This window comes from Caretta caretta, chromosome 22, assembly GCF_965140235.1.
Source record: "Caretta caretta isolate rCarCar2 chromosome 22, rCarCar1.hap1, whole genome shotgun sequence".
NCBI classification, from domain to species: Eukaryota; Metazoa; Chordata; order Testudines; family Cheloniidae; genus Caretta; species Caretta caretta.
Genome location: NC_134227.1, coordinates 10,622,016 through 10,647,325, shown reverse-complemented (window position 1 = coordinate 10,647,325; position 25,310 = coordinate 10,622,016). Strand labels below are relative to the sequence as shown.

At 42.2% G+C, this 25,310-nt stretch overlaps 1 protein-coding gene across 3 annotated transcripts in view; it reads left to right on the top strand.

Annotated features, from left to right (window-relative positions):
• Nucleotides 1-208: 208 nt before the first annotated feature.
• ARHGAP32 (Rho GTPase activating protein 32) overlaps nt 209-25,310 on the top strand; it is a 400,497-nt gene continuing 375,395 nt past the window's right edge. For 2 of the 3 annotated variants that reach the window (XM_075122285.1, XM_075122286.1), the window contains exon 1: nt 494-681. In XM_075122285.1, coding sequence (XP_074978386.1) covers nt 671-681 — 11 coding nt within the window. In that variant the 5' untranslated portion in view covers nt 494-670. Of the gene's footprint in view, nt 257-493; nt 682-25,310 lie in introns of those variants that run through there. The other variant, XM_048827358.2, reaches the window with a different exon arrangement.

Sequence of the window (25,310 nt, the reverse complement as noted above, 5' to 3'; positions counted from 1 at the left end):
TCCCGGCCCGGCGTGCGCGTGGGCGCCCCCCCCCCCTCCTGCCCTGGCGCGGCCGTTCGCCGCCCGGACGGTCCCCCAGGCAGCGCGCGGAGCCGCCGGCCCAGCTCGCTCACCGCCCCCCCCCCCCCAACGCCTCAGGGGTCCAGCCCGCGCGGAGCCCGCCTGGCCGGGGCGGCAGGATGCGGCGCGCCGGGGGCCCGGCCAGGCCCGGCCGCTAGGCGGGCGGAGCGCGGCCCGGGCGCCGCGGCGGGGCGAGGTAAGCGGGCAGGGGCGGCGGCGGCGGCGGGAGGGGGTATCTCCCGGGCAGCCTGCGCGAGGCGCCGGTCGGGAGCTGGGGCGCGGGGCCCGCGCGCAGCCCGGCTTGGCGCCCCCCGCGCCTGGGAGCCCTGAAAGGGGCCGCGGGCCGCTCCCGCTGCTGGGTGCCCGGGGTAGGAGTCCCGGCGCTGTCGCCCCGCTTCAGGTCAGGCGGGGCTAGAAATCCTGCCTTGTTCCAGGGTCGCGCCGGCAGAGCCCGCCTGTGAGGCGCAGCGCCGGTTGCCGTGAGGAAAGGGGCAGGAGTCGCTGAATTTTTGTTGGCCTCTGCCTGGCTCATTCGTGTGCAGCGAGCGGGAGTGGAAGGAAAGTCCCTGCCCTGGCAAGCTGCAATCTGCCATTCTCGGGCTAGAATTTAATGCTTTGGAGGTAAGAAAAAGCGACTTCCCTTTTTACGAGGGCTTCCGCGCGATTCTCCTGCAGTGAATCGGTGCTCTTTGCCGTGACTCAGTGATAAGCTTTCATTGAATTCTAGCTTGTTTTTGTGTGTTCCCCAAGTGTTTGCCCTGTTGACTCTGGGTAATGTCAATATTTCTTTTGTTATTTATAAATAAATCTGAACGTTCAGGCACAGCTAGTGCATTGTATACTCTTTTCTGTTTGTAAAAAAAAAACAAAAACAAAGTTTGTTTTGTATTTATCTTCAACTCCTGGCTCTTGCTTTTGAGTCTTTCTGTCTAGTCCCCATCGCGGGCTCCTCAGTAGGCAGATTTCAGAGGAGCAGCCGTGTTAGTCTGTATCCGCAAAAAGAAAAGGAGGACTTGTGGCACCCCTTAGAGACGAACCAATTTATTTGAGCATAAGCTTTCGTGAGCTACAGCTCACTTCATCGGATGCAACTCAGGAAAGCTTATGCTCAAATAAATTGGTTAGTCTCCAAGGTGCCACAAGTCCTCCTTTTCTTTTTTCAGTAAGCGGAGGAGCAGCATCTCTAGATGCAATAAAATTTTAAACCCCAGGAGATTATTTGTTAAGAAAGGGATAATTGGGATTTCAAAGTGCATGCGTTTAATGATAATGCTTTTTAAACATTGGAAAGACAGCATTGTACTCTTTGGCTAACATGCAGCTTCTATGATGCGTTTCTACATAGCTCTTCCTTTTTTTATTGTTTAAAGTGTCCTTTGTGATATTTTTAAATTGGTTTCTTCTGAGAGTTTTTTTAGTTCTTTTCAGCTGCATTCAACATCCACAAACTTTCTTGGATTATTAGGGCATTTTATAGTCAAGATCTGTGCTATGAAAAACACACGATATGGAACTACACTAAATGGGCATCTCACTGTTCACACGCACAAATTTTTGAGAGAGTGTGTGTTAAATCAGTAGGCATTCCTTAGTTAGCTTTCATATTGAATTTGAAGCACTTCTACTGACTTTAGTATTTGAGGAAAAAAATAGAAATTTTGGGCTCAGTCATTGAAGGTGCTGGGTTGAGTTGGGCAATTGCTTCTGTCTGAGCATAAAGGAAATTGGGAGTTTAATTGCTGTTGAGACCTCTACGGAGCATTTTCAAGGCTGTCAGCGTGTTCTGATTCTTTCCCTGGCTTTGGCGCTTACCCAGACTTAAGGTCCTGTCTCCTTCCGCTTTTGCCTGGAGCCCTGCTCTATTGCATCAAACTGAACATATGTGCTGATACTTATAGACTACAATAATTTTTCTTCCTTCCCCATTTCTTACCCCCTCCTTTCCATCTGAGCCAGTGCAACAAAACAGCACTTTGGACAGAGACTCAGGAGGCCTTAGCTGGGGATATGAGCCCAGTTTACTGTAATGGCTAATATTGTGTATGCTGGGAGTGCTATTAAGTGGAATGAAGGAAATGGCAAGTAGAAAGTTCTCTTAAGTTATATAACTGTTGAATTTTTATAGAAGAAAGTTAAAAATAAATTGTATTTTCCAGTGTGGTAAGAACATTCTTCTTTCACTGATACAGGCTCCTGAGCTTGGGCTTCCAAGGCTGTTGTAACAATGCCTGTTCAAAATGTTCAAATCATGGTAGTGGACTTGAGGATTGAGCATGGGATAAATGCATCCATTTTCTTAGGATAGACACAGACCTCCTAACATGCTTATTTAGGATCATACAATTTATTTCCTTCCACACAGATGTCTTTTTATTCCAGTTTTGCAAATATGTGCTTGCTCCCCCTAGGCAATTTATTTTGACTAATAATATGTCAAATATTTTGAGTAATATGTCATACACTTTTTTTTATTATTATTATTGTACTCATTATAGTAAGCAAGTTGATTTTGAGCCTGGGCTGCTAAATTTTCATGACCGTTTTCCAAGGCCATTTTATGCTATATCACAATCTACTCTTGTCTGTTTGATGGATTTATAAAGTTTGAACATATTGTAACCATCTGGAAGAATCAAAAATTATTCCTTTGAGGGTATTTAATGATTGGGAAGCTAAAAGGAGAAAAATAGAGTGACAGTCTTGCAGTATGCATTGTAGAAGACCTAGTGTTTGGAGGCAATTACATAATTAAAACAATAATGCGGTGTACATAATGTACTGGAATATTGCTGCATTGACAGAAGCAAATTAGTTTAACTGAATTAACTTGCAGTTCAATATTGCAGCATGCTCTCTTGATATGAAAACTGTGTGCTCAAAATAAAGTTGCTGGTCAAGTGTTTGAAGTTGCCAGTGAAATTTGAGAATGATCTGCACAGTTGTCACGTGGGCACCTATCTTAATCCGAATGGCCACTAACCTTTACCTTTATGCATGTTGTTAACAAGACATTGAAGTATAATATGTCACCTGAAAATGGATCATAAACTGTAACTGTCCTTCCTGGATTTTAGATTTGAGGTTTCCTGTGATGGGAAGTAGGCATAAATACAATTGTCCTTGAACATCCGGGAAAAAAACAACCTGACTGTGACAGCAGTTAGGTTGTGGAATAGACTCCCAAGGAAAGTGGTGGAATCTCTTTGCTTGGGACGTCTTATGTCTTTGCTTGGATAAAGCACTAATAGGGAACAGTCCTTCATTGGCTGTTATCCCTGGTGCTCATATAGCACAGACATATTTGAGAAGCAAATATTTTGCCATTTGATTGCACCAAATGTCAAAACGTATCATGGGAGAGGATCCCCGTGACTTTCCTCTCCATTTCAAAATATGCAAGTTGGACACTGTGTTATGCTTTCAGTATATTCAGCGTATCTTTCAGGAACCAAGGTATAATATTTCCAAAAATATGTGTTTGGTAGGTGGTGCTCCCTTCTTGCTTATGGTCATGAGAGAGAGTTTGTTTAAAGGAGAAAAATATGAATAGACTCCAATCCTCATCAAACAAGTGCCCCGAGGTTGCTGGTTTCATTGTGAATGGGGGGACTATTTTAATTGCAGATGCCTGCTAAAATATTGGCAGCACATCGTGTGTAATAGTTCCTTTCCATCTCCACTGTTCGTGAGGTTTGTAAGAGTTATTGCTCTCGGTTGTTAGTTACAAGACATTTAAGATGATTCAAGGTCTGCCAGCACACTGCTGAGTAATGGAGAGGTATAAAATGGTGGAAGGTTAAAAGAGACATTAGTAAATTTTTCTTTTAAAAACCTGAGGGGATTTTCTTTTAAAAACTTGAGTGGTTCATGTGGGCCTATACCCGTGTGGCATCAGCCAGGGATAATGTGGACATGTGCTTTATAAGCTTCCTCACACAGCTGTACCCCTCTACCTCAATCCTGACTCTTAGTACTCCCTTCTATTCCAGTCGTGGGACTTGAGTGAGCTGAGGCAGTCATAATGTGTTATTGCTTATTTGGTAACTTTATTATGGACTTGAATGGGGTGGGGGCTGGGATGAATTCCACCAAATTCATATTTCCCCACATGACCTAAGTAAGAACTTGAACTCTGCATCAGTAACTATATGCTAACCCAGAGCTCTACTTGGTTGAAATTATTCATTTGTACTATTAACATTTAAAATGTTTAAAGTAGGTAATTGAGAGAGGTGAAAACAAATAGGTGTCTTTTGATTGTTCTTGATGTGTTAGGCAGAACCAGTAAAATGACTTAATTATTGTGGAGGAAAAAATCAATTTTAAATACTCATGATAAGTGGAGGAGTAGGAAGGCAGAGGGGAGCTAGCATTGTTCAGTTCATGGGGCATTGTACTGCTAGTCGGGAGACCTGGATTTTATTCCTACCTCTGCCAGCGACTGCTTGTGTTCCTGCCTCGGTTTCTCCATCTGAAAATTGAGACAGTGCTATTTACCCAGCTTTGTAAAGCACTATAAGAGGTATAGATGAAAAAACTCGTGTGTGTGTGTGAAAATGAATATAAAGTTTGAGCAGAATTTTTATTTCCAAGAGATAAAATTTCAGTTAATAGAAAAGTCTGAGTTTTACTTATTAAAGCTTTAAGTTTTGCGTGTTACAGAAACTTTTATACATGGTGTAAGCCCCTTGTTAGCTGGCGCCTACGCGAGTGCAGAGATCCACCCTCATGGACTAGGTTACCACATTCGGTCAGTCACTGGTTGGTTGTGGGACTATTACCAGACCTTTTTGAGTTTTATTTAAGTTGCTTTCTCTGCTGCTGGGATCCATGTGTACTTTACTAGACCATCATATCATATTCATAGTACATTTTGTGTTGTAATATGTTTCATCCTTGAGAAGTGAGTATGAAGTAAATACAAACTGCCCTTTCAGCTAGTTACCGAATTGGATTTACTTCACCAGTGGTGGACAGAAGATAATTATGTTTAAGCTTGTGTTGACTTTTTCAATCTGATTTTCTCCAGGAAGAAAAATTATTACCTAGTCATGAAATGCATTGTTAATTAGCTTCTGATTGTTTAAGTTGATAAACACTGTAATCAATCAAATACATTCTCCATATATACTGTACTTGTGTGCTTATTCGTGTATCTAGTTTGTTAGTTTAAGCACAGCAGTAACTACTAAGAGGTTAATGAATGAGATAGAATTGATATTATTTTGAATATTCACATATTAACCATAGGTATTATGTGCTCACTCAAAATTTACTATTGTTGGGCAAGATTCTCATTTCAGTTATGCAGGTGTATGTGTGAAGTAGCTATGTATTTGCAGTGGTGAAATTGAGATCAGAAACTATCCCTGTGGCTTTCATAGACAAATAATAATTTTATTGCTTTAGCTTATTTTAAAAACCCACATTTGTATTCCTGTCTGGCTTCTGTGGCTGCATAGGCTGTGGCTTCTGACCAGCTCATCTTATTGTTGGCGGTTTGTGGTAGGACTGCTAACTGAAACAACATTTCAACATACATTACTGATCAATGAACTGCTGTGTTGCTCAGTATATTGTCTTTGCAGCTTCTCTGTTACGGTTACATTAAAAACAATTAAAAATGATCATTCTTTTGTAGCTGTTACAGTAATGTTAGAAACTGGAAGATTATGGATCTGAGTGTCACTTCAAAGAGCTGAATTCTGTTTCAGGTTCTGCCACTAATACATTCTAAGAGACGTTGGGCAAAATCACTTTGCCTCTCTTTAACGCAGTTTCCTCATCTATAAAGAAGGCAGATAATGATCTATATCTACCTTTTTGTAAAGTGCTTTGAGATATATGGAAGAAAAATGCTATGCTGTGTGTTTTATTATTATATACTAATTGGCAAATCGAAGTAATCAGTCTTGTTAAAAGGTTTCAGAGTAACAGTCGTGTTAGTCTGTATTCGCAAAAAGAAAAGGAGTACTTGTGGCACCTTAGAGACTAACCAATTTATTTGAGCATGAGCTTTCGTGAGCTACAGCTCACTTCATCGGATGCATACCGTGGAAACTGCAGAAAACATTATATACACACCACGGTATGCACGGTATGCATCCGATGAAGTGAGCTGTAGCTCACGAAAGCTCATGCTCAAATAAATTGGTTAGTCTCTAAGGTGCCACAAGTACTCCTTTTCTTTTAGTCTTGTTAAAAGTTACTCTTAGTTGTATTAGCTTGTTACGAGCAGTTTTAATATTCCCTCCTGAGGAGAACTGTGTTTAATCTTCTGTGTAGCTCGTTATTGGAGTTATATTGATCACTTGCTAAACAAATCTCTTAAGTTTTAAAGTTAACTTTTCTATTGGATTTTAAAGATTTCTGGGGCTCACTTAAGCAAGATACTTAGGGCTCATCTACGCAGACAGCACTGCAGCTTGTCTGGTGAGGATGTGCTATGCCAACAGGAGAGAACTCTCTCCTCTTGGCATAATAAAACCACCTCCATGAGTGGCAGTAGCTGTATAAGTGGGGGCAGCTCTCCTGACAACATAGCACTGTCCACACCAGTTCGTATGTCAGTGTAACTTGTATCGCTTAGGGGGGTGGTTTATTCGCACCCCTGAGCGATACAAGTTATGCCGACATAAACTGTACTGTAGACATAGCCTTAGACTTTAAATTGCCTTGATCAGCAGAGCAAATTGCCTCATAGAATGCTTGCTGCTAATCAAGAAGCAGTTTTCTCTAATTTATTTTGCTAACTATGTTATCTGAAAATGATCAGATGAATTCTTCAGTCACTGTGCCATATCGCAGTCACATGGGAGCACACTGGAAAAATAGACACAGTGCTTAGTGTTAGAGAAGAAGTTGGATGCCTTTTGGCACCAGCGTGAAAACAAGACAGAGGCAGCAGGATTTTGGAGACGGAACTGGTTTGATTCTTTCAACTGGAGCTGTCGCATTGCAGGCTGACGTCACGCAAGGGGAGGAGAAGAGAGAAAAAAATACAGGCAAAGCAGGTAGGAGAAGAAAACAATATGGATATAGAAGGCAGCCTGTGAGGGGAGGGGAAGGAACTTATTTAATTTAGGAAAAACTCACTGGGAAGAGACTTTGGGGAAGTTAGGACCAAATTTTCAAAGTCTTATTTCGTCACCTAAAATGCAGTTAATCTCCTGGTGGGATTTTCAGAAGTGTCTAGGTGCCTTCATTTCAATAGGATTTGGGTGCTTAATTGCTTTTAAAAATCCCACTAGGAGCTTATCTAATAAATGAAAATCTGGCCCCTACTGTTTCCTGGAAGTGAGATGTATGTTTCGTTATGTAAGTATAAACATTGGTCACATCAACCTGGTGCTGGAAAAAAAAGATATGACTGCCCTAGGCCAGGTCTGCTCTAGGGCACTTTGCCCGTTCCTAGTGTAGACTCCGTTTATACCAGCAGAACAGTGATTTTTGCCAGCATAGCTTATTCTATGTTTCCCCCCCCCCCCCAAGTGAAACAAGCTATACTGGCAAATGTTTAGTTTTGCCAGTATAACTGCATCTATACTGGGTGCTTTTACTGGCATATCTATGTCGGTCAAAGATCACATCTCTTCACACCCTTGAGCAACATTTGTATGCCAGCGGAATTCTATAGCGCTGATGTAGCCTCAGTCAAAAGGTGACTTGATCGTGTCCTACTGAAGTTCTTGGGAGGTTTTTTTGTTAACTAAAGTGGGAATGGAAGCAGGGTTGCAGTGAGGAAAATGTACTTAAGACAGTGTTCAGAAAGGGTTTGTCTGCTTGTTGGTAGAGCCCTTGTATGTTTGCTGGGCTTTACCCTTTTACTCTTTTGATTATGAATGCCTACCTTTGATTTCACAATAGCTAATCTATAATGCTGTATTTTTAAAATTGCTTTGATATCTTTTGTGTTGTACTTCTTGGGAGATGCATGTCTAGAGAGTTGACTCACCTCTGCTAGGAACAATTAGTCTTTTTAAAAGTGTAGTCTGAATATATATTGTTTTTAAATTCAGGAAGCTTTTTCTTTTACTTAAAATGGCAGTTAAAAAAAATTCTATTAGACTCTTAAAAAAACAAACAAACAAAAACGAGGAGTTCTTAGTCTCTAAGGTGTCACAAGGACTCCTCATTGTTTTGCTGATACAGGCTTAACACCGCTACCACTCTGAAACCTATTAGACTCTAGAAACTATTGGGTAAACTTGTTTTTTCCTTTAAAAAAAAAACATTTAAAATTGCAATTGAAATGACTGACAGTATATTTCAAAATATTGTTAAAACTTCCGTACCTGGAACTGAGGAAGTGTGATTATAGTTGAGCAACTTCTTGCAATAACTTGCAAAATGTTGTTTTGAGTTACATTATTTATATACAGGATTTTTCCTTTCTAGAATAAGTTTGTGTATATACATATATGTGTGTGTGTGTGTGTGTGTGTATAGAATGCTTATGTTTTAAGACAATTGCATTTTTTAAAAATATTGCAAATACACTATTTAAAAAGTCACCATCACAGACTTGTCACTTTATTTTTTTACTCTAAAACAAGTGAGATTTATGGTATAAAAATATGAATGAGTGAACAATAATTTAAAAAAATGTGTTCAGGAAAAAGAGCATTTCTTAAACACCATGATGTTAAGTATTTCTTAAAAAATAATCTACAATAGATTCTTCCTGCACATTTATGTTCAAGTAGAAGTGTAATATGTGTTCTTGCAGTTGACTCAATAAACAATAATTGATTTTATTTCATAGAGTATTCTGATGATTTATTGCTGAAGTGTAAATGAGATTCCAGAGTCCTTCAGTTGATTGATGCACATGCAAGCCTCAGATGTAAAGTTCAGTCATTGTAACTGCTGCAGCTTATTTCATTGAAGAAACAGGAACAAAAGTTTGTTTGTAACTGCCATTAGAATTGAGTACAAAGGCTCCAGTGACCTTTGAACCTTTGTGGCTGTGCATCTGAAGGAGGATTGTTAACGAATGGGAAAAGCTGCCAGGAGACCAGAGATCTGCTTTTCCTGCGACTTTCGATAGCATTGTTCAATGATCTTATATTAAGAAAAAAAAATCTGTTAATTGGATGAAATTCTTACTTGGTTTTCATACAAAGTCAGTACCAACCACACCCTGATTTGATATTGACATATAAAAGCACTGTCCTTTAAAATGGTTTCTTCTGTTGCAGGGAAGAGTAAAACAAATGGCTACACTTTTGTCTGCTTTAAAAGAAGTTTTGAAGATGGTTACATTCCTAATATTCCCACTTTATTTTTTTGCATGTTTTTTTTTTGCTCAAGTCCTGGTCATGGAAACTTTTTTTCCCCTTGTATATTTCGCTCATGCTAATTTCTTAGCTATTTTACTTTTTCTAATATGGTTATCACTCATAACCAGCCAGTGTAAACAGGAATATTTGGAAAAAAGAAAAGGAGTACTTGTGGCACCTTAGAGACTAACCAATTTATTTGAGCATGAGCTTTCGTGAGCTACAGCTCACTTCATCGGATGCATACCGTGGAAACTGCAGCAGACTTGGATTTAAACTTGGAGAGTGATCAGTTTAGATGAGCTATTACCAGCAGGAGAGTGAGTTTGTGTGTGTATGGGGGTGGGGGGGATGTGAGAAAACCTGGATCTATGCAGGAAATAGCCCGACTTGATTATGTAAAGAGTTGTCACTTTGGATGGGCTAGCACCAGCAGGAGAGAGAATTTGTGTGGGGGGGTGGAGGGTGAGAAAACCTGGATTTGTGCTGGAAATGGCCCACCTGTTGATCACTTTAGATAAGCTATTACCAGCAGGACAGTGGGGTGGGAGGAGGTATTGTTTCATATTCTCTGTGTGTATATAAAGTCTGCTGCAGTTTCCACGGTAAACATCTGATGAAGTGAGCTGTAGCTCACGAAAGCTCATGCTCAAATAAATTGGTTAGTCTCTAAGGTGCCACAAGTACTCCTTTTCTTTTTGCGAATACAGACTAACACGGCTGTTCCTCTGAAACCTATATACACACAGAGATCATAAAACAATACCTCCTCCCACCCCACTGTCCTGCTGGTAATAGCTTATCTAAAGTGATCATCAAGTTGGGCCATTTCCAGCACAAATCCAGGTTTTCTCACCCTCCACCCCCCCCCCCCCCCAACTCACTCTCCTGCTGGTAATAGCCCATCCAAAGTGACAACTCTCTACACAATGTGCATGATAATCAAGGTGGGCCATTTCCTGCACAAATCCAGGTTCCCTCACCCCCCTCCAAAAAACACACACACAAACTCACTATCCTGCTGGTAATAGCTCATCCAAAGTGACCACTCTCCCTACAATGTGCATGATAATCAAGGTGGGCCATTTCCAGCACAAATCCAGGTTTTCTCACCCCCCCACCCCCATACACACACAAACTCACTCTCCTGCTGGCAATAGCTCATCCAAACTGACCACTCTCCAAGTCTAAATCCAAGTTTAACCAGAACAGTCTGGGGGCGGGGGGGTGAGAAAACCTGGATTTGTGCTGGAAATGGCCACCTTGATTATCATGCACATTGTAGGGAGAGTGGTCACTTTGGATGAGCTATTACCAGCAGGATAGTGAGTTTGTGTGTGTGTTTTTTGGAGGGGGTTGAGGGGGTGAGAGAACCTGGATTTGTGCAGGAAATGGCCCACCTTGATTATCATACACATTTTAAAGAGAGTGGTCACTTTGGATGGGCTATTACCAGCAGGAGAGTGAGTTTTTGTGTGTGTGTGTGTGTGTGGGGGGGGGGGGGGGGGGTGGAGGGTGAGAAAACCTGGATTTGTGCTGGAAATGGCCCAACTTGATGATCACTTTAGATAAGCTATTACCAGCAGGACAGTGGGGTGGGAGGAGGTATTGTTTTATGATCCCTGTGTGTATATAAAGTCTGCTGCAGTTTCCACGGTATGCATCCGATGAAGTGAGCTGTAGCTCACGAAAGCTCATGCTCAAATAAATTGGTTAGTCTCTAAGGTGCCACAAGTACTCCTTTTCTTTTTGCGAATACAGACTAACACGGCTGTTACTCTGAAAGGAATATTTGGTGTTCTGATTTCATCACTACCTTTCTATACCAAGGGTGGGCTGGCTTATTGGCTGTGTCCTGTCTCCAGCAAGTGGAAGCAGTATCTTGGCTGGCTGTAAGAGGTAATTTGTAGACTACACAAAGGTAAAATATGTCATACAGGGTTCAGGGTAGTATGGGCTATGTTGGGGCAATAGGAGCTTCTTTTATCGCTTATTCATGCAGAGCAAGACCATCCCCTTTGTGCAAGAGTGTAGGGTTTGAGTAAGGAACTTTTAGAAAGACAGGCTTTGAGTTAATGTACTGTGTGTTTTTCATTTTTGATTGCTCACTTGTAGTTCTTGGCGTATGTTTGCATGTGTACACGTATGCATGTGTGTATAATCTATCCACCTTCTTCAGAAGAAATATTTGATTTTTCCTGGGTTGTTCAGATATGGGGAGGAGGGGTACGATTACCCCCTTCAGCCTTTGAGGGATGGAGAGCAGTTCAGCTCCAAAACCCATGGCTCTCGAGATCTGCAGGAGGCCGGATCTGTCTGAGTGGGGGCAGTGTGCTGGTTCTGGGGTCCTCTGCCCATTCCCTGCATTCCCGCAGAGTATAGCTCCATCAGAGGGTGACTGCATTAGTTCACAGGGGTGTGGCTCCCAGGCAACTGCAGCTAGATTGGCCCTGAACGTTATCAGTCGGGTATTTTTTGCAATTTGAATCAGTCACCAAGAAACTATTAATTGTATCCTCGCCATGCTGCAGAAATCTGACAAAAGAACAGGAGTGGCAGGCAGAAATATTATAAACAGATCAGCATTACAAGCACTGGTCCCTGTTATTGCTTCAGATGGAGTGAATTGCATTTAGTTCATGGGCACAAGTTGTTAGGAATTTTCCGACCGGTTGCTCCTCGAAGGTGTGGACGGAACTTTGAATGGTAATTTGGAGAAAGTATTTAACATCTGTGGATTTGCATGATGATTGCCTCACCATGCTTGTCCTCTTTTAGCAGGATTAAAAAAAAAAAAAAAAGGATTAGGCAATGCCGTGGTTAACAAGAACATCCAGAGTTGCTATAAGAAATTATTTTAAAAGTCCTAGGCTTATGGAATGGATATAAAGTCTCTTGTTCTAGGGCATAAGTCAACCTCTAACTATTGGGATTTGGAGGCTACTTTCCCTGGGGGTAGGTTATCCAATAATTGGCCATTTCTTCCACCTTCCTCTGAAGCACTTGTTAATGGTCAGCATTGGTGAGACTGTACTGGATTAGGTGGACCATTGCTCTGTATAGCCCTTCAAATCCGTGGACCATTTTTGTGGATCATGGATCTGATGCAGATACACATTTTGTATCTGTGCTGGGCTCTATTGATCTGACCCAATATGGCAGTTCCTTTGTTGAATAAGAAATAACTCACCAAATGATAACCAAGGATCCAAGATTCTATCTTATCCACTGACCTTTACAAATGCCAGAGGCAGGGGCTGGATTTTACAGCATGTGCAGAAAGCTATTTCCAGACCCTGACATACCAAGACAAGAGGGTCAATTCCAGAAGCTACCTTCTTGATAAACCGGAGAAGCAGGTGCTTGAAGTTTTCCCAGCAGGAAGTGACTTGAAAACAGAAACTTTAACTGGTATACATTTGATTAGAAAACCTGCTAGACAAGAACAAAACAAGTCAAATCAAAACCTGAATGAAACAAGCAAACAAAATAAATTGGACGTATATCAGATAAGAACTGACAATATGCTAAGTGAAATAAAAGGTTCCTGCAATTTGCCCTGAAATTTTGCAAATCTATCTGGACTGCAGTGGGGAATAAATCTCAAAGGTGGTACTTCAGCTGAGAGTGCCATGAGCTGTATGAACATCTGCCACATGAACTGCATAAAAAAAGGTCCTTAGGATTCTTGGTTAACTCTGTGTGGTAAATGTTACATTATTCCAATGAGTTGTCTGAGGTTACCGTTTTGCACCTTCCAGAACATCTTTACTGAGCCCAGAAGGAAGCTTTTTCATTGCATCACCCACTTCCATCTAATGTGTTCCCTGCTTCCATCAAACACCAAGTTTCATTTTTTTTTTAATGCATGGTTAAATTTTAAGAATTAAAGTGGAAATGAAAAATTAGAGACCTCTGGTTTAAAAATTGTCAACTCTTATTGCTAGTAACCACGTATGTGGAGGAGGGAGACCATATAGCTGCTAAATATAACACATTTTTCTCTTGAAAGTGTTCTAAAAAGTACAAAAGTTCACATTCTGGTATCTCCTTTAATAAGAAAATGTCACACAGATCATTGAAGAACCTTGTGATGTGGCAAGTAGGAGCTCAGGTAATTGGAATACTTTTTGGCCCTGAGCCTATCAGGTTTCAAGTACTTCCTGTGAGGAAGTTGAGGGTATCCAGTGTGTCTGATGAAGTGCTCAGCACCTGGATGGATTGGGGCCTGTGAGAGCAATATGTGTATAGACTAATATTTCTATCTTATTTATTTTGTGCATTATTACATTCCATTTCGGAGATGCTAGGGAGCTTGATTCCTTTGTACAGTTGTTTGTCTCCATTTAAATAAGGTCAGGTAAACATGCTGATGGTAGGGATATCAGGAGGGCTTTGTGTTTTGTGCATTTTGTTTTGATGCTTTTAATCTCACATATTCTTGGAGCAATATTGTCAGGGTACAGCTCTCCAGTGTCTGATTGGAGGTTTTAGGAAAAGAAATATAGTTTAACCAGGGTAGTATTTCTGATTTTAAAAATCTTCTATAATACTGTGGTAATTACTTGCTGGGAAGGAGGTGAAGACTAGCGAAATGTATTGGTGAGTTATTTTTCCACTAAGATTCTAACAGTGGAAGCTTCTGATATGTTTAGACCTGTAGATCAGCTAAGTTCTGGCAGGTGAGGTTGGGAGGAAAATAAGTAGGTCCAAAATAAGAGTGATCTTTGTTTCCCCGTTCCATACTAACCATGCCTGCCTCTTGTAACTAAACCATGTGTAGTCTGCTAATTGAAGATCGTCTATGCAAAACCAATATTGGTAAATTTCCTGTTTGAGCAAGGTTTTTTAAATTGCGGGAAAAGAGAAAAAGAGCCTCTTAGAGTGGCCATGGAAGAATCCAAAATAAGAATTCAGATCCTCATTTTGGCAAAGCACTTCAGTCCATATTTAAATTTTAGCATATGAATAATCCCTTTTGACTTGAGTGGGACTACTTGTGTACTTTAAGTATGGGCTGAAGGGCTTTGCTGAACCGGAGCCTCACTATCCGATAAGGAAAGCTTACCCTGGAAAAGAAACAAAAACAAAACAAAAAATATTGCTTGTGTTTCTTGGAGCGTTTTAAAATTCATCTTGAGGCATGTGTCTAAAGTTATCACCTCAGGTACAAAAAAGGGGATATCTGGGATGATCCCGAGCCCAAAAAACTAGATAGCTAGCAGTGTGTGTTGAGCATCCTTATGAATTTCCCAGGACAGCTACCTCAAAAAAGGGTCTACCCTGGAAAAACCTGGACAGGTAACAACCCTAGATGGGTGTAGAAATATTGATGGGGTATTGGTAACTTAAAAATTGCAGTTAGTAAATCCATAGCTTTATGGAGCACATGTCCTTTCTTACGGGGTCCCATGTGATGTTGCCTTTAGACACCAGAAGTGTGGTAGGTAAATATTATCCCCATTTTGTAGATGAGGAAACTATAACACCGATTTGCCAAGGACCAAGTTGCAGGTTTTTGCTGGGATGGTTGCTCAGAAGTTCCTGGCAGCTAGTGCTGTGACTAGTTCGTTCACTGAAATCTCTCATTTAACTTGAGAAGAAATATAGCTCCAAATGCTTAAGAAAATATGTGTGTGTGTGTGTGTGTGCGCGCAAAAGTAGGTATGTGACTTGCATATATGTTTAGCACTCATGTTTACGCAGATTGACGTTTCTCTTGTGCATAGCTCTGTGTGTGTGTGCGCGTGCACATTTCATGCAGTTCTGAAAACCTGGGCCACAGCAGTTGGATTACCTGATTAGCAAATGCATGGAGCATCTACTAATGGCTTGGAATCTGAAGAACCCGCACTATATTATATATTATTGTATTATTTAATGTGCAGTTGGAGACATGAAGAGCCTTGCAATTCAGTTTAACGAATACTTGCTAGTGTAATATCCAGTTAAAATAAGAGGGAGAGCAAGAAATGATATAGCTGTTCAATTTTCAGAGTTGCTTCTAGGTAATCAGCTGTTAATTTGCACTGTACACCAGAGATGTGGGGGACCTACAATCTGCTTGGGGAGTATGAAGTAGGAATAACAGAATAAAAATAAGAGTGTTCAGTCCATCTGGAGAGATGACTCATCAGTGAATAGTATTTAAAGGCAGTGATCATTGTAGATAACTTTGTGCTGTCGGTGTCTGGAAGAGAACAGTTTAACTTCTTAAACAAGGGTATTTTTCACAAGCAAAAGGAAGAGAAGTATTCTTGTATAATATCATTGGGTGTTTGTTGCTCCTGAAAGTGAGGGACTGAAAGCACTGGCTAGGGTCAGAAATACTGTGGATGTGCTATGGAAATATTTTCTGCTTCTCCCCGCAAGCTCTGCCCCAGCAGGCCGAGACCAAAGTGTGTCATATTCTTTAAAGGCTGGAACTAGACACTCATCCCAACACGCTCTGGGACACTCAAAAGTATTTAATAGCAATAGATATACACAATAAATATACAAAACTCACTTTTGTTAGTGCTCTCACCTGTATCTTGAAACTAATTCCAGGGGCAATTCCAGCCTTGGTGTAAGGATGTGCAAACTCCAGCTAGAAGTTGCATCTGTTTAGGCTAGGACTGAATTGGGTACTAGGTCTCCAAGATAGAAAGTTGGCAAGCAGGACATCTACTTCAGCTCTCGCTCTGTTGAATTATGAACTTGTTTTAATAACCACTTCTTATATATAAACTGCAGTGTCAACACGTTGGACAAAGCCTTTCACAGATGCGAGAAATGCCTGTTACGTTTAACCTTCGTGGCCTTGTCCTTGTGGAGAGACTTGGCTAACCACATGATGCCTCCAGCACTATGTAGGTGAAGTGCTAAAGAGGCCTTCACCTTGCTGTGATTCCAGAGCAGCTAATCATTTGGTACACATGGGCTCTGCAGATTGCTCTGTAGTGCTTTGTGGTTTTTCCCCCTTTGGTTATAAATGAAATGCAGTTTCATTTGGTATAGGTTGGCTCAAGGACAAAATGGTAATTTGACCATTTGTTTTGGGTAAAGAGGCAAATGATGTTCCCATCTGGGAGCTGTAGCAATGACATTCAAAGGTTCTGAACTAGCTGATTTTTTCCCTTGTTTTATATTGCTTTATTGAGATCCATAGCCCGCAAACATGGTTGGGAATAACTCATTGGAAAAATGAATTGCAAGCGTAAGTCTGACTACTTGTACATCTTTCCACATCTATGATGGCAGTATTCAGCTTTGTGCAACTCATTTTGGGTATGTGTACATGGCAATTAGACACCCACAGCTGGCCCATGCCACTGACTTGGGCTTGGACTGCAGGGCTGTTTAATTGCAGTGTAGACTTCTGGGCTTGGGCCGTAGTCCAAGCTCTGGACCCTGCACTCAAGCCCGAGCCTGGAAGTCTACACTTCAATTAAACCGCCCCTTAAGCTGAGCCCCACGAATCTGAATCAGCTGCCATGGGCCTGCTGTGGGTGTCTAATTGCAGTGTAGACGTACCCTTAATGTGTGCAAAAATGTACATACAAATTTTTGCTGGCGACACTTGCACCTGCCAAAGTGCTGCCTGCCTTCTGAAAATGTATTCCTTGGTGTTGCTAGGTGAGAAACTTCATTTGTTCTGTACTTGAACTTCACAAGCCTAGACCTGCATGACCCTGCGATGAGTGTCTCATTAGATGTAGGTTTTATTTCACTTTATATATTAAAGAAATTACTGATACGTCACACTCCTACCCAAAAGCTTTTCTGAAATTAGGAAATATGCATTTGACGTGTGTGTGTGTGTAAAGTGAAGCAAACAAATACATTTTCAAAATGCTCTTGTTCTAAACTTGCTGGATAGTACACCAATTTTTATCTGCTGTACAAAAGACTAGACAGTAATTAGGTTTTAAGGTGAAATTTGAAAGATCTTTGCGATGACCATTCAAAATGCCAGTGCAGTGGAATTATTCTTTTATTCCAGAGGGTTGCATATACTAAATTCAGACAGCCTATCTTATTTTTAAAGGTTAAGAGATGAACATTTAATTTTGGGGCAAATGTTGCCTTTTTCTTCTGTAGCTATGGACAACTCAGGTTAAGTGCAAATTCACCACATAAGGAGAGGGGTCAAAGATTTTGAAGTCCCCACTCGGGTCCATATCACCATACCCACCTTGTAGCTGGTCAGATGCATGAGGAGAAGGCCTGCATCCAGCTTTGAATCTGCTCTATGAGGGCTGGTTCAGCTGAAGTACCCTCAGCTACCTCTCCTGTGGTGGGAAATTGTCTCAAATGATCTGTGGGGCAAGCAATAGCATGTTGCTTTAAAACTGCTAACAGTTTAGATCTGGTTATCTCTGTAACTGTCTGGAGTTTTGAAATTAGCTTCACGTTATTTTTGAAGCTGAGAATCTGGACCAGATGGTTAAGCTAGTAATGTTAAATGATCATAAGAACTCTTTAACATTATTTAAATCACATGCACCACAGACCAAAAGCTATATATGTTACTGCAATTGTTCTCAAGCTTTTCAGGTTCTAGACCACTTTTTGAAATACAGATGCTCTTGTACTTCAGGTCTTGTTCCAAGTTGTTCAGGTTTCTTTGGTTAGGCTCTGATCCAGCAAAGCACTTGAGTCCTTTCATAATTTTATGATGTGAGTATTAAGGACTAAGTGGCCCAGGGCATTAATTGGACTGCTCACACACTTACGCGCATACTCAAGTGCTCTCCTGCAGTGAGTCTTCATTTTATGTGATCTACAGTCCCAAGCGTGTTGGTGCTCAATAAATAACCTCCCATTCCTGATCTTACATCTTCCCTGTGACAGCTGTTGCGTGTGTTTTCATGAAATAATATGATGAGAGTATTAAGGAGACGAAATAATCTCTCGGTAGTGCTGTGGGGTATTGGATGTTTGGTTAGGTTCCATTGCCACTGTACGTTGGTGCTGTTCTTCCCTTCCTTGCATCCAAAATCATACATCTTTTTAGGACTGAATCCTAATATCCAGGCCTTTATTAGGGCCGTTGCCTGCAACTGCTCTGCTGCTTTAATGTTGCCAAGACGCATTGCATCTTGGCACTCTCCTTCTATGTTGGCTACTCCTATTTGGCTTTACTATAGTTTAAATTTGTTCATAATTGAACACGCACACGCACTCCCAACGAATGTGTAGGAATACTACATGGTAGCAGCAGGACACCTTGTGAAAAGTGTTTCACTTGTTAGGAACATATGCCCATCAACATGGGCTAAATTCTGTGACATATGGCAGTGGTTCCCAAACTTTTTACTTAGGTGACCCACCAACTGCATTTTATCTTATTTCCCTTCCCCGCCCCCCCCCCCTTTTCTTTTAACCCATCATGAAGTATATGCACCCTCCGACCTGGCATTGCAACCCTAATCCCAGCCCGTTGCAGAGAAGAGGCCTAGGGGAGGGTTGGGGTGTAGAGCAAGTTTGCCCTTTACTCACCCCGTAGGGAGAACCCCTGTCCCACAGGGTGGCTGGGCCTGGCTCCCTGCTCTGAGCATTGTGACCTGGAGTTTGGTGTTGCAGCACCACTCAGATTGGGCCTGGCCGCCACTCTGTCGAGATGGAGGGGTGGCCAGGCCAAGTCTGAGTGGTGCTGCAACCGCATGTGGCAGATTGCAATGTCCAGAGTGGGGAGCCAGGGCCAACCCCCTGGGACAGGAGCTGCCATTGCAGGGTGAGTGTGAGGAGGGCTCACTTTCCAAACCTCTTCTTCGCCCCCCTCACTCACCATTGCCTCCCTTCCTCACCTGGCTGGGAGAAGTGTATATTTGTCTACCTGCATGTGAGCAGTAGCTGATATCTTCCAACAACATCCTGGCCAAATCTGTTTACATTTTACTTTTGTGTTTGTCTGACCTGCTTGTGATCCATTTTGTTGGTATTTCAGATACCTTATGGTGGTTGAAGGGTCCTCGATTCTTAAGAGTGGCTAGAAGCTATTTTAGGGCAGCATAAAGTTTCCTTATCTTTAACTGCTTCCTTCAAGGTCCTATGTCTGATTGTCTTTTATTTTCACCAACTGGAAATATGGGCTGGGAAGATAATCTGTACATTTATTGGGAAAAATAAATAATCATGAAACAAAGTTTTAAGAAATGCTGGGTTTCTGAAGGTTAAGATAGATTGGGTTTGTGGAGCTTCTGGAAAAACTGAGATTGGGGATTATGTTTGGTTTTTTATTATTCCCTAGACACATGAACAATCATGATTTAAAAGCATCAGAACAAAACAAGAAAAGATCAAATATTGTTCCTATCAAAGACTGACACTAAAACAACGTAAGAAAGGCCCTTGGGTCAGACCAGTGGTCCATCTAGCCCAGTATCCTGTTGTCCAACAGTGGCTATGGCCAGATGCTTCAGAGGGAATGAACAGAACAGGGCAATTGTCTCGTGATCCATTCTCTGTCGTCCAGTCCTAGCTTCTGGCAGTCAGAGGTTTAGGGACAACCAGAGCATGGAGTTGCAACCCTGACCATTGATAGCCATTGATGGACCTATCCTGCATGAACTTATCTAATTCTTTTTTGAACCCAGTTATACTTTTGGCCTTCACAACATCTACTTGCAGTGAGTGCCACAGGTTGACTGTGCGTTGTGTGAAGAAATACTTCCTTATGTTTATTTTAAACTTGCTGTCTATTAATTTCATTGGGTTGACCCCTAGTTCTTGTGATATGTGAGTGGTAAATCACACTTCTTCATTCACTTTCTTCACAATTTTATAGAGCTCTGTGATATACCCCCTTAGGTGTGTCTCTTTCAATCTGAACAGCCCCAGTCTTTTTAATATCCCCTCATATGGAAGCGCTTCCGTAGTCCTAATCATTTGTGTTGCCCTTCTCTGTGCTTTTTCCAATTCTAATATATCTTTTTTTGAGATGGGGCAATCAGAACTGCACACAGTATTTAAGGTGTGGGTGTACAGTGGATTTATGGCATCATATCATAATGACTTTCCTGGCCTGGGTAAAATCTTACCCACCTTCCTCAGAAAAAAGTTTGACTAAATAGATGCACATTTTAACATGTATAGAGGATCAGCTAAGTCTGGCTCATTCAGACCAAGGGGAGGAAGTAAATTCCAGAGCAGAAGCCCCCAGCCCCCGCTGAGAACACTGCCTCTAGCCTCATTAATTACACATCTTGTGACAGTCAGCTCTGCTGTTTAGTCTGATCTCAACTCTCAGGTCAGAGTATGGAGAGGTGGATCTTGAGGATCTCCAGGATACGGACCATAAGGGTTTTAATGGGATTGCACCTTGAAATAAACTGGGAACCAGTGCAGTCTCTAGAGCACTGGTGTGATATGCCCCCATCTGACATGCTGCTAAGAAACGGGCATTGCAGTTTCCCGTTCTTGGGGAAAGGTTCATTGGGCAACGCTTGGTACAGAGCATATATCACAGTGGTTGAGTTATGGCATTGGGAGGATAACAAGGAAACTGCTGTGAGAATACAATTTCAGCTCTATTACAATCCCACTGTAGAGCCAGAAAACATCTGACTGGTGAGAATGAAAGCTGGATTTCACCCTGCGAAGTTACGGTTTTACTTTGGAAGTCACATTTCTCTAATGCATACTATAATCCTTCTGTACCAAGAATAGACTAACAGCACCTGAATAGCTTAAGAAATTGCCTAGGGGGACCTGGCTGTTTAGCCTGATTCTGTTGTCACTTACCCTACTGTAAATTGGGAGCAAGCCCATTGAAGTGTGTTGAATACATGCTGGTATAAAACTGCTGAGAGATCAGGATTTGCCCCCTTACTTTTATATCTAGCTCATTGGTTCCCTGTAGTTGGCTGACCAGACTTCTAACGAGTGCTTCGTTTTAAGAGACAAGAATAAGTGTTCATCTTTTCTATTTTATCTTCATTTCATTGAACAAAATGATGGTGGTCTAGTTTAAAGTAATAGGTTAAAAAAACCCCTTCATTTGTTAAACATAATGGTGGCAGTAGATAGATCCAAGGTGAATTTGTAAAGGGTCCCCACCCACCTCTCAGAATATATTGGAGGGCAATGAGGGTCTTGTCTGGGCTTTTAAGGCAAACAGTAAGAAATGTCTGGAGATGGGCTTCGTTGTTTCTTGTCTTTCACTCAGATTGTAAGCTCTTTGAGTCAGAGATTTTCTTCTTCTTCTGTTTGTACAGTAACTAGAACGATGGGACCATGGTTCGTAACGGGGAATCTACCGCAATACAAATAATAAGTCAGATACACAGATGTGGGTGCCTCTGGGTATCCCACATTCCAAAATTAAGCCAATCACAACATACAGGCGAAATAAAATAAAACTGAGCTGATGGAACTTATGAGTTAAGTGACTTACATATTTAAAGCCAAGTCTTGCAGATTTTCCTCAGGTGGAGCTTCTGTTGGCTTTGGGGGTTTTACCGGAGAACAAACTGTGTTACTTAGACCAGTGTTTTTCAAGTTCAGGTTGTGACCCGGTACTGGGTTGCAGCATGTAATGCACTGAGTCACTCTGGTCAGCACCGTCGACTGGGATGTTAAAAGTCCAGTCGGTAGTGCTGCCCAGCCAAGGCAGGCTAGTGCCTACCTGTTCCAACACCAAGCTGCGCCCCAGAAGCAGTGCAGCTTCTATGTGCTCCCCCGCCCTGAGCACTGGCTCCGCACTCCATTTGGCTGGGAACCGGCCAATGGGAATGGTGTGGGGGGAAGGGTGCCTGTGGGCGAGAGCCGCACGGAGCTGCTTGCATGCCTCCGCCTCGGAGCTGGACCTGCTGCTGGTGACTTTTGGGGCTCAGCACAGTCTGTGGTGCCAGGACAGACAGGAAACATGCCTCTGGACCCCGGCTGTGCAGCTGACCGGGAGCCACCGGCCGTAAGTCCGTGCCCCATGCCCTGATCCCCTGCCCCAGCCCTGATCCCCCCCAAACCCCTCATCCCTGGCCCCACTCCAGAGACTGCACCCCCAGCCCAGAGCCCTGACCCCCTCCTGCACCCAACCCCCCTGCCCCAGCACAGCGCCCCTTCCTGCACCCTGAACTCCTCATCCCTGGCCCCACCCCACAGCCCTTACCCCCACTCCTCAGCCCTGAGCCTCTTCCACACCCCAAACTCTCATCCCCAGCTCCATTGGATCGTGGGCATCAACAATTTTCTTCAACTGGGTCCTCAGAATAAAAGTTTGAAAACCACTGACTTGGACTCTATGCTCTTTGGAGAGAGAGACTTGTCCAGTGGTTAGAACAATAGCCTGCAGTTTATATGACCTGGTTTCAACTCCATTCTCCACCAGAAGCTTTCTGTGTGACCTGAGGCAAGTTGCTTAGTCTTTCTCCATCTGTAAAATGGGGATAATAGTACTTTGCCACCTCACAGGGATGTTGTGAGGATCAGTGTATTTAAAAAAAGAAAAGTGTAAGGTACCCAGATACTACAGTAATGGTGGCAATATAAGTGCCATCAGTTATGTGTGTACAGTGCTTAGCATAATGTGGCCCTAAGCCTCTAGATCAAGGATTCTCAAACTGGGGGTCGGGACCCCTCAGGGGGTCGTGAGGTTATTACGTGGGGGGGGGTCACAAGCTATCAGCCTCCACCCCAAACCCCGCTTTGCCTCCAGCTTTTATAATGGTGTTAAATGTATAAACCAGTGTTTTTAATTTATAAGGGGGCGTCACACTCAGAGGCTTGCTATGTGAAAGAGGTCACCAGTACAATAGTTTGAGAACCACTGCTCTAGATGCTACTGTGATACAAATAATAATAGACTGCAGACTTTTTCTCTTACTGAGAAGAAGGGAATGAAGTAAATAATTGAAAAATGTTTAATGTTTTATAGACCTGGGTAAAGATCAGAGGGTGCAAAACTGAGAAATCATAGAGATTTGTCATTTTTTATTCACAAACCTGAATATATTAAAATCCTTCTTGGAATAAGGAGAGAGAGTTTGAATAAAGGACACTGTCAGATATGGAAACCACCCAGGTGACAGCCCCTGAGCCTTTTTACGGTTTTAAAGACATTCAAGCAAAACCTTAGAACCAGATTTCTCCTTACACGTAGATGAGTGGGTGATTTCAGCTTCCCGTGCCAAACACAAACAAATGGAGACTTCTTTCATGGGTGGAAAGGAGACCCACACAGTTAAGGAGGATGTCACTTTAAGGAATTAGAAAATAAAGTTTATACAAGTGGGAGCCTCTGTTTTTCACCCTCCCTCCAAGGGGCAGATGCAGTCATTTTGATAAAGCATAAGGAAATTTAGTGTGACAGAGCAGGAGCCCTGAGACAGAAAATGTCAGGGGGGTCAGGAAGGTGATGGGGGCTCTAAGAGATGAGTGCCTTAGCCCACTACATCACCTTTGACCCCGTCTTTAGGGCATTTCGCCATCTATTTCTAAACTCTAGCACTTCATCAGTGCCACATACTGAAAAACAGCAAAGATGAATATTCTATTCAAGGCCTTTGTTTTCCCCATCATGTGTGCTATGCTCCCAAGAAATCACATGACGTGATGAGGGTTGTCAAGTCAACATGTGAGTGAGCATCTAATCTCCAGTATCTCTGACAGCCACCTGACACTGCCATTCGTTTCCTAGTATTAGCGGTAAAATTCCTAATTTTGAAATGGGTTACTACTAGGTCAGGGTCTGCTCCGCAAGTAATGAAAGCTCTCTTGAATTTAGCCACCATAGGTTTTCATGTCACAATGGAACATTGTTTATGATGTTTTTTGTGTATTTCAACCAAGTCTGCTTAACAGCAGCTGCTGTCTGAAGTGGCAGAAGGCATTCTGGTTTTGATCTAGGAATGTGGACTCATTTCTCACCCTGCTGACCTCATGGCCAGGATATATACAAAAGGGACCTTGCTTATTTAAGGAATGGATTTGGCATATTGTTCCCCTTGATCTAAGGGTCCTTAAGTTTCGGTTTAATAATTTTATGATGTCAGGTTGAGATTTTCAAAGCTGTCTAGGGGGTTTAGACAGACATTTTCCAAGAAAATATATAGAAAAAGTCTAAAATTTTCCATTAAAACTTATGGAAGATGTATCTTCATCCCATAGACTCTGTCTTAAAATCTAAACCCAAGTCTATGCCAAGAATCATTCCTCACCCTTGTTCATAATAATGATAGAAGCAGGACTGTCTTTTGGTCTTGCATATTTAAAGTTGTCCGTCTAAATGGGGTTCTGTTGTGAATCCTGTTACATGTTGTGTTTTTCTAGGGTTTGTCTTTCCAGTCTCACTATAATTTTGTCCTGTTGTTTGGTTGCCAAGTGACACCTTTGACTTGGATTAGATTCAGAGACATTGTAATATTATGAAATGCCTCAATTAGTTTTATCTCTGTACTTAATCACACACTCCCAACATTTTTGGGGCACTTTGATCACTGTCAACCCCACAAACATACCTGCTACTATGATAAAATAAATAGTGCACAGGCTTCGCACTATTTTCCACTACAGTAATCTCCATAACCACCCACACAGTCACCAACCTGCTCCCTCCCCAAATGCTAGAGGACAAAGATGATATTTGTAATATGTCCAGAAAGTTATTTAAGGGGGACATGGGAGTTCCATGGTGAAGGGACCTTCCCACAGATGGCCTTAGAATCATAGAAGATTAGGGTTGGAGGAGACCTCAGGAGGTCATCTAGTCCAATCTGTTGCTCAAAGCAGGACCAATATTCACTAAATCATCCCAGCCAGGGCTTTGTCAAACCGGGCCTTAAAAACCTCTAAGGATGGCGATTCCACCACCTCCCTAGGTAACCCATTCTAGTGCTTCACCACCCTCCTAGCGAAATAGGCTTGTTGTAAACTGAAAGTGCAATGTAGCTCAGGAGGGAAAATTCAGCCCTCTGTTGAGGACCAGTACAAGCCTTATTTGCCACTTTGAGTCCCACTGACGTCATGTTTTCATCACTTCTGTGTGAT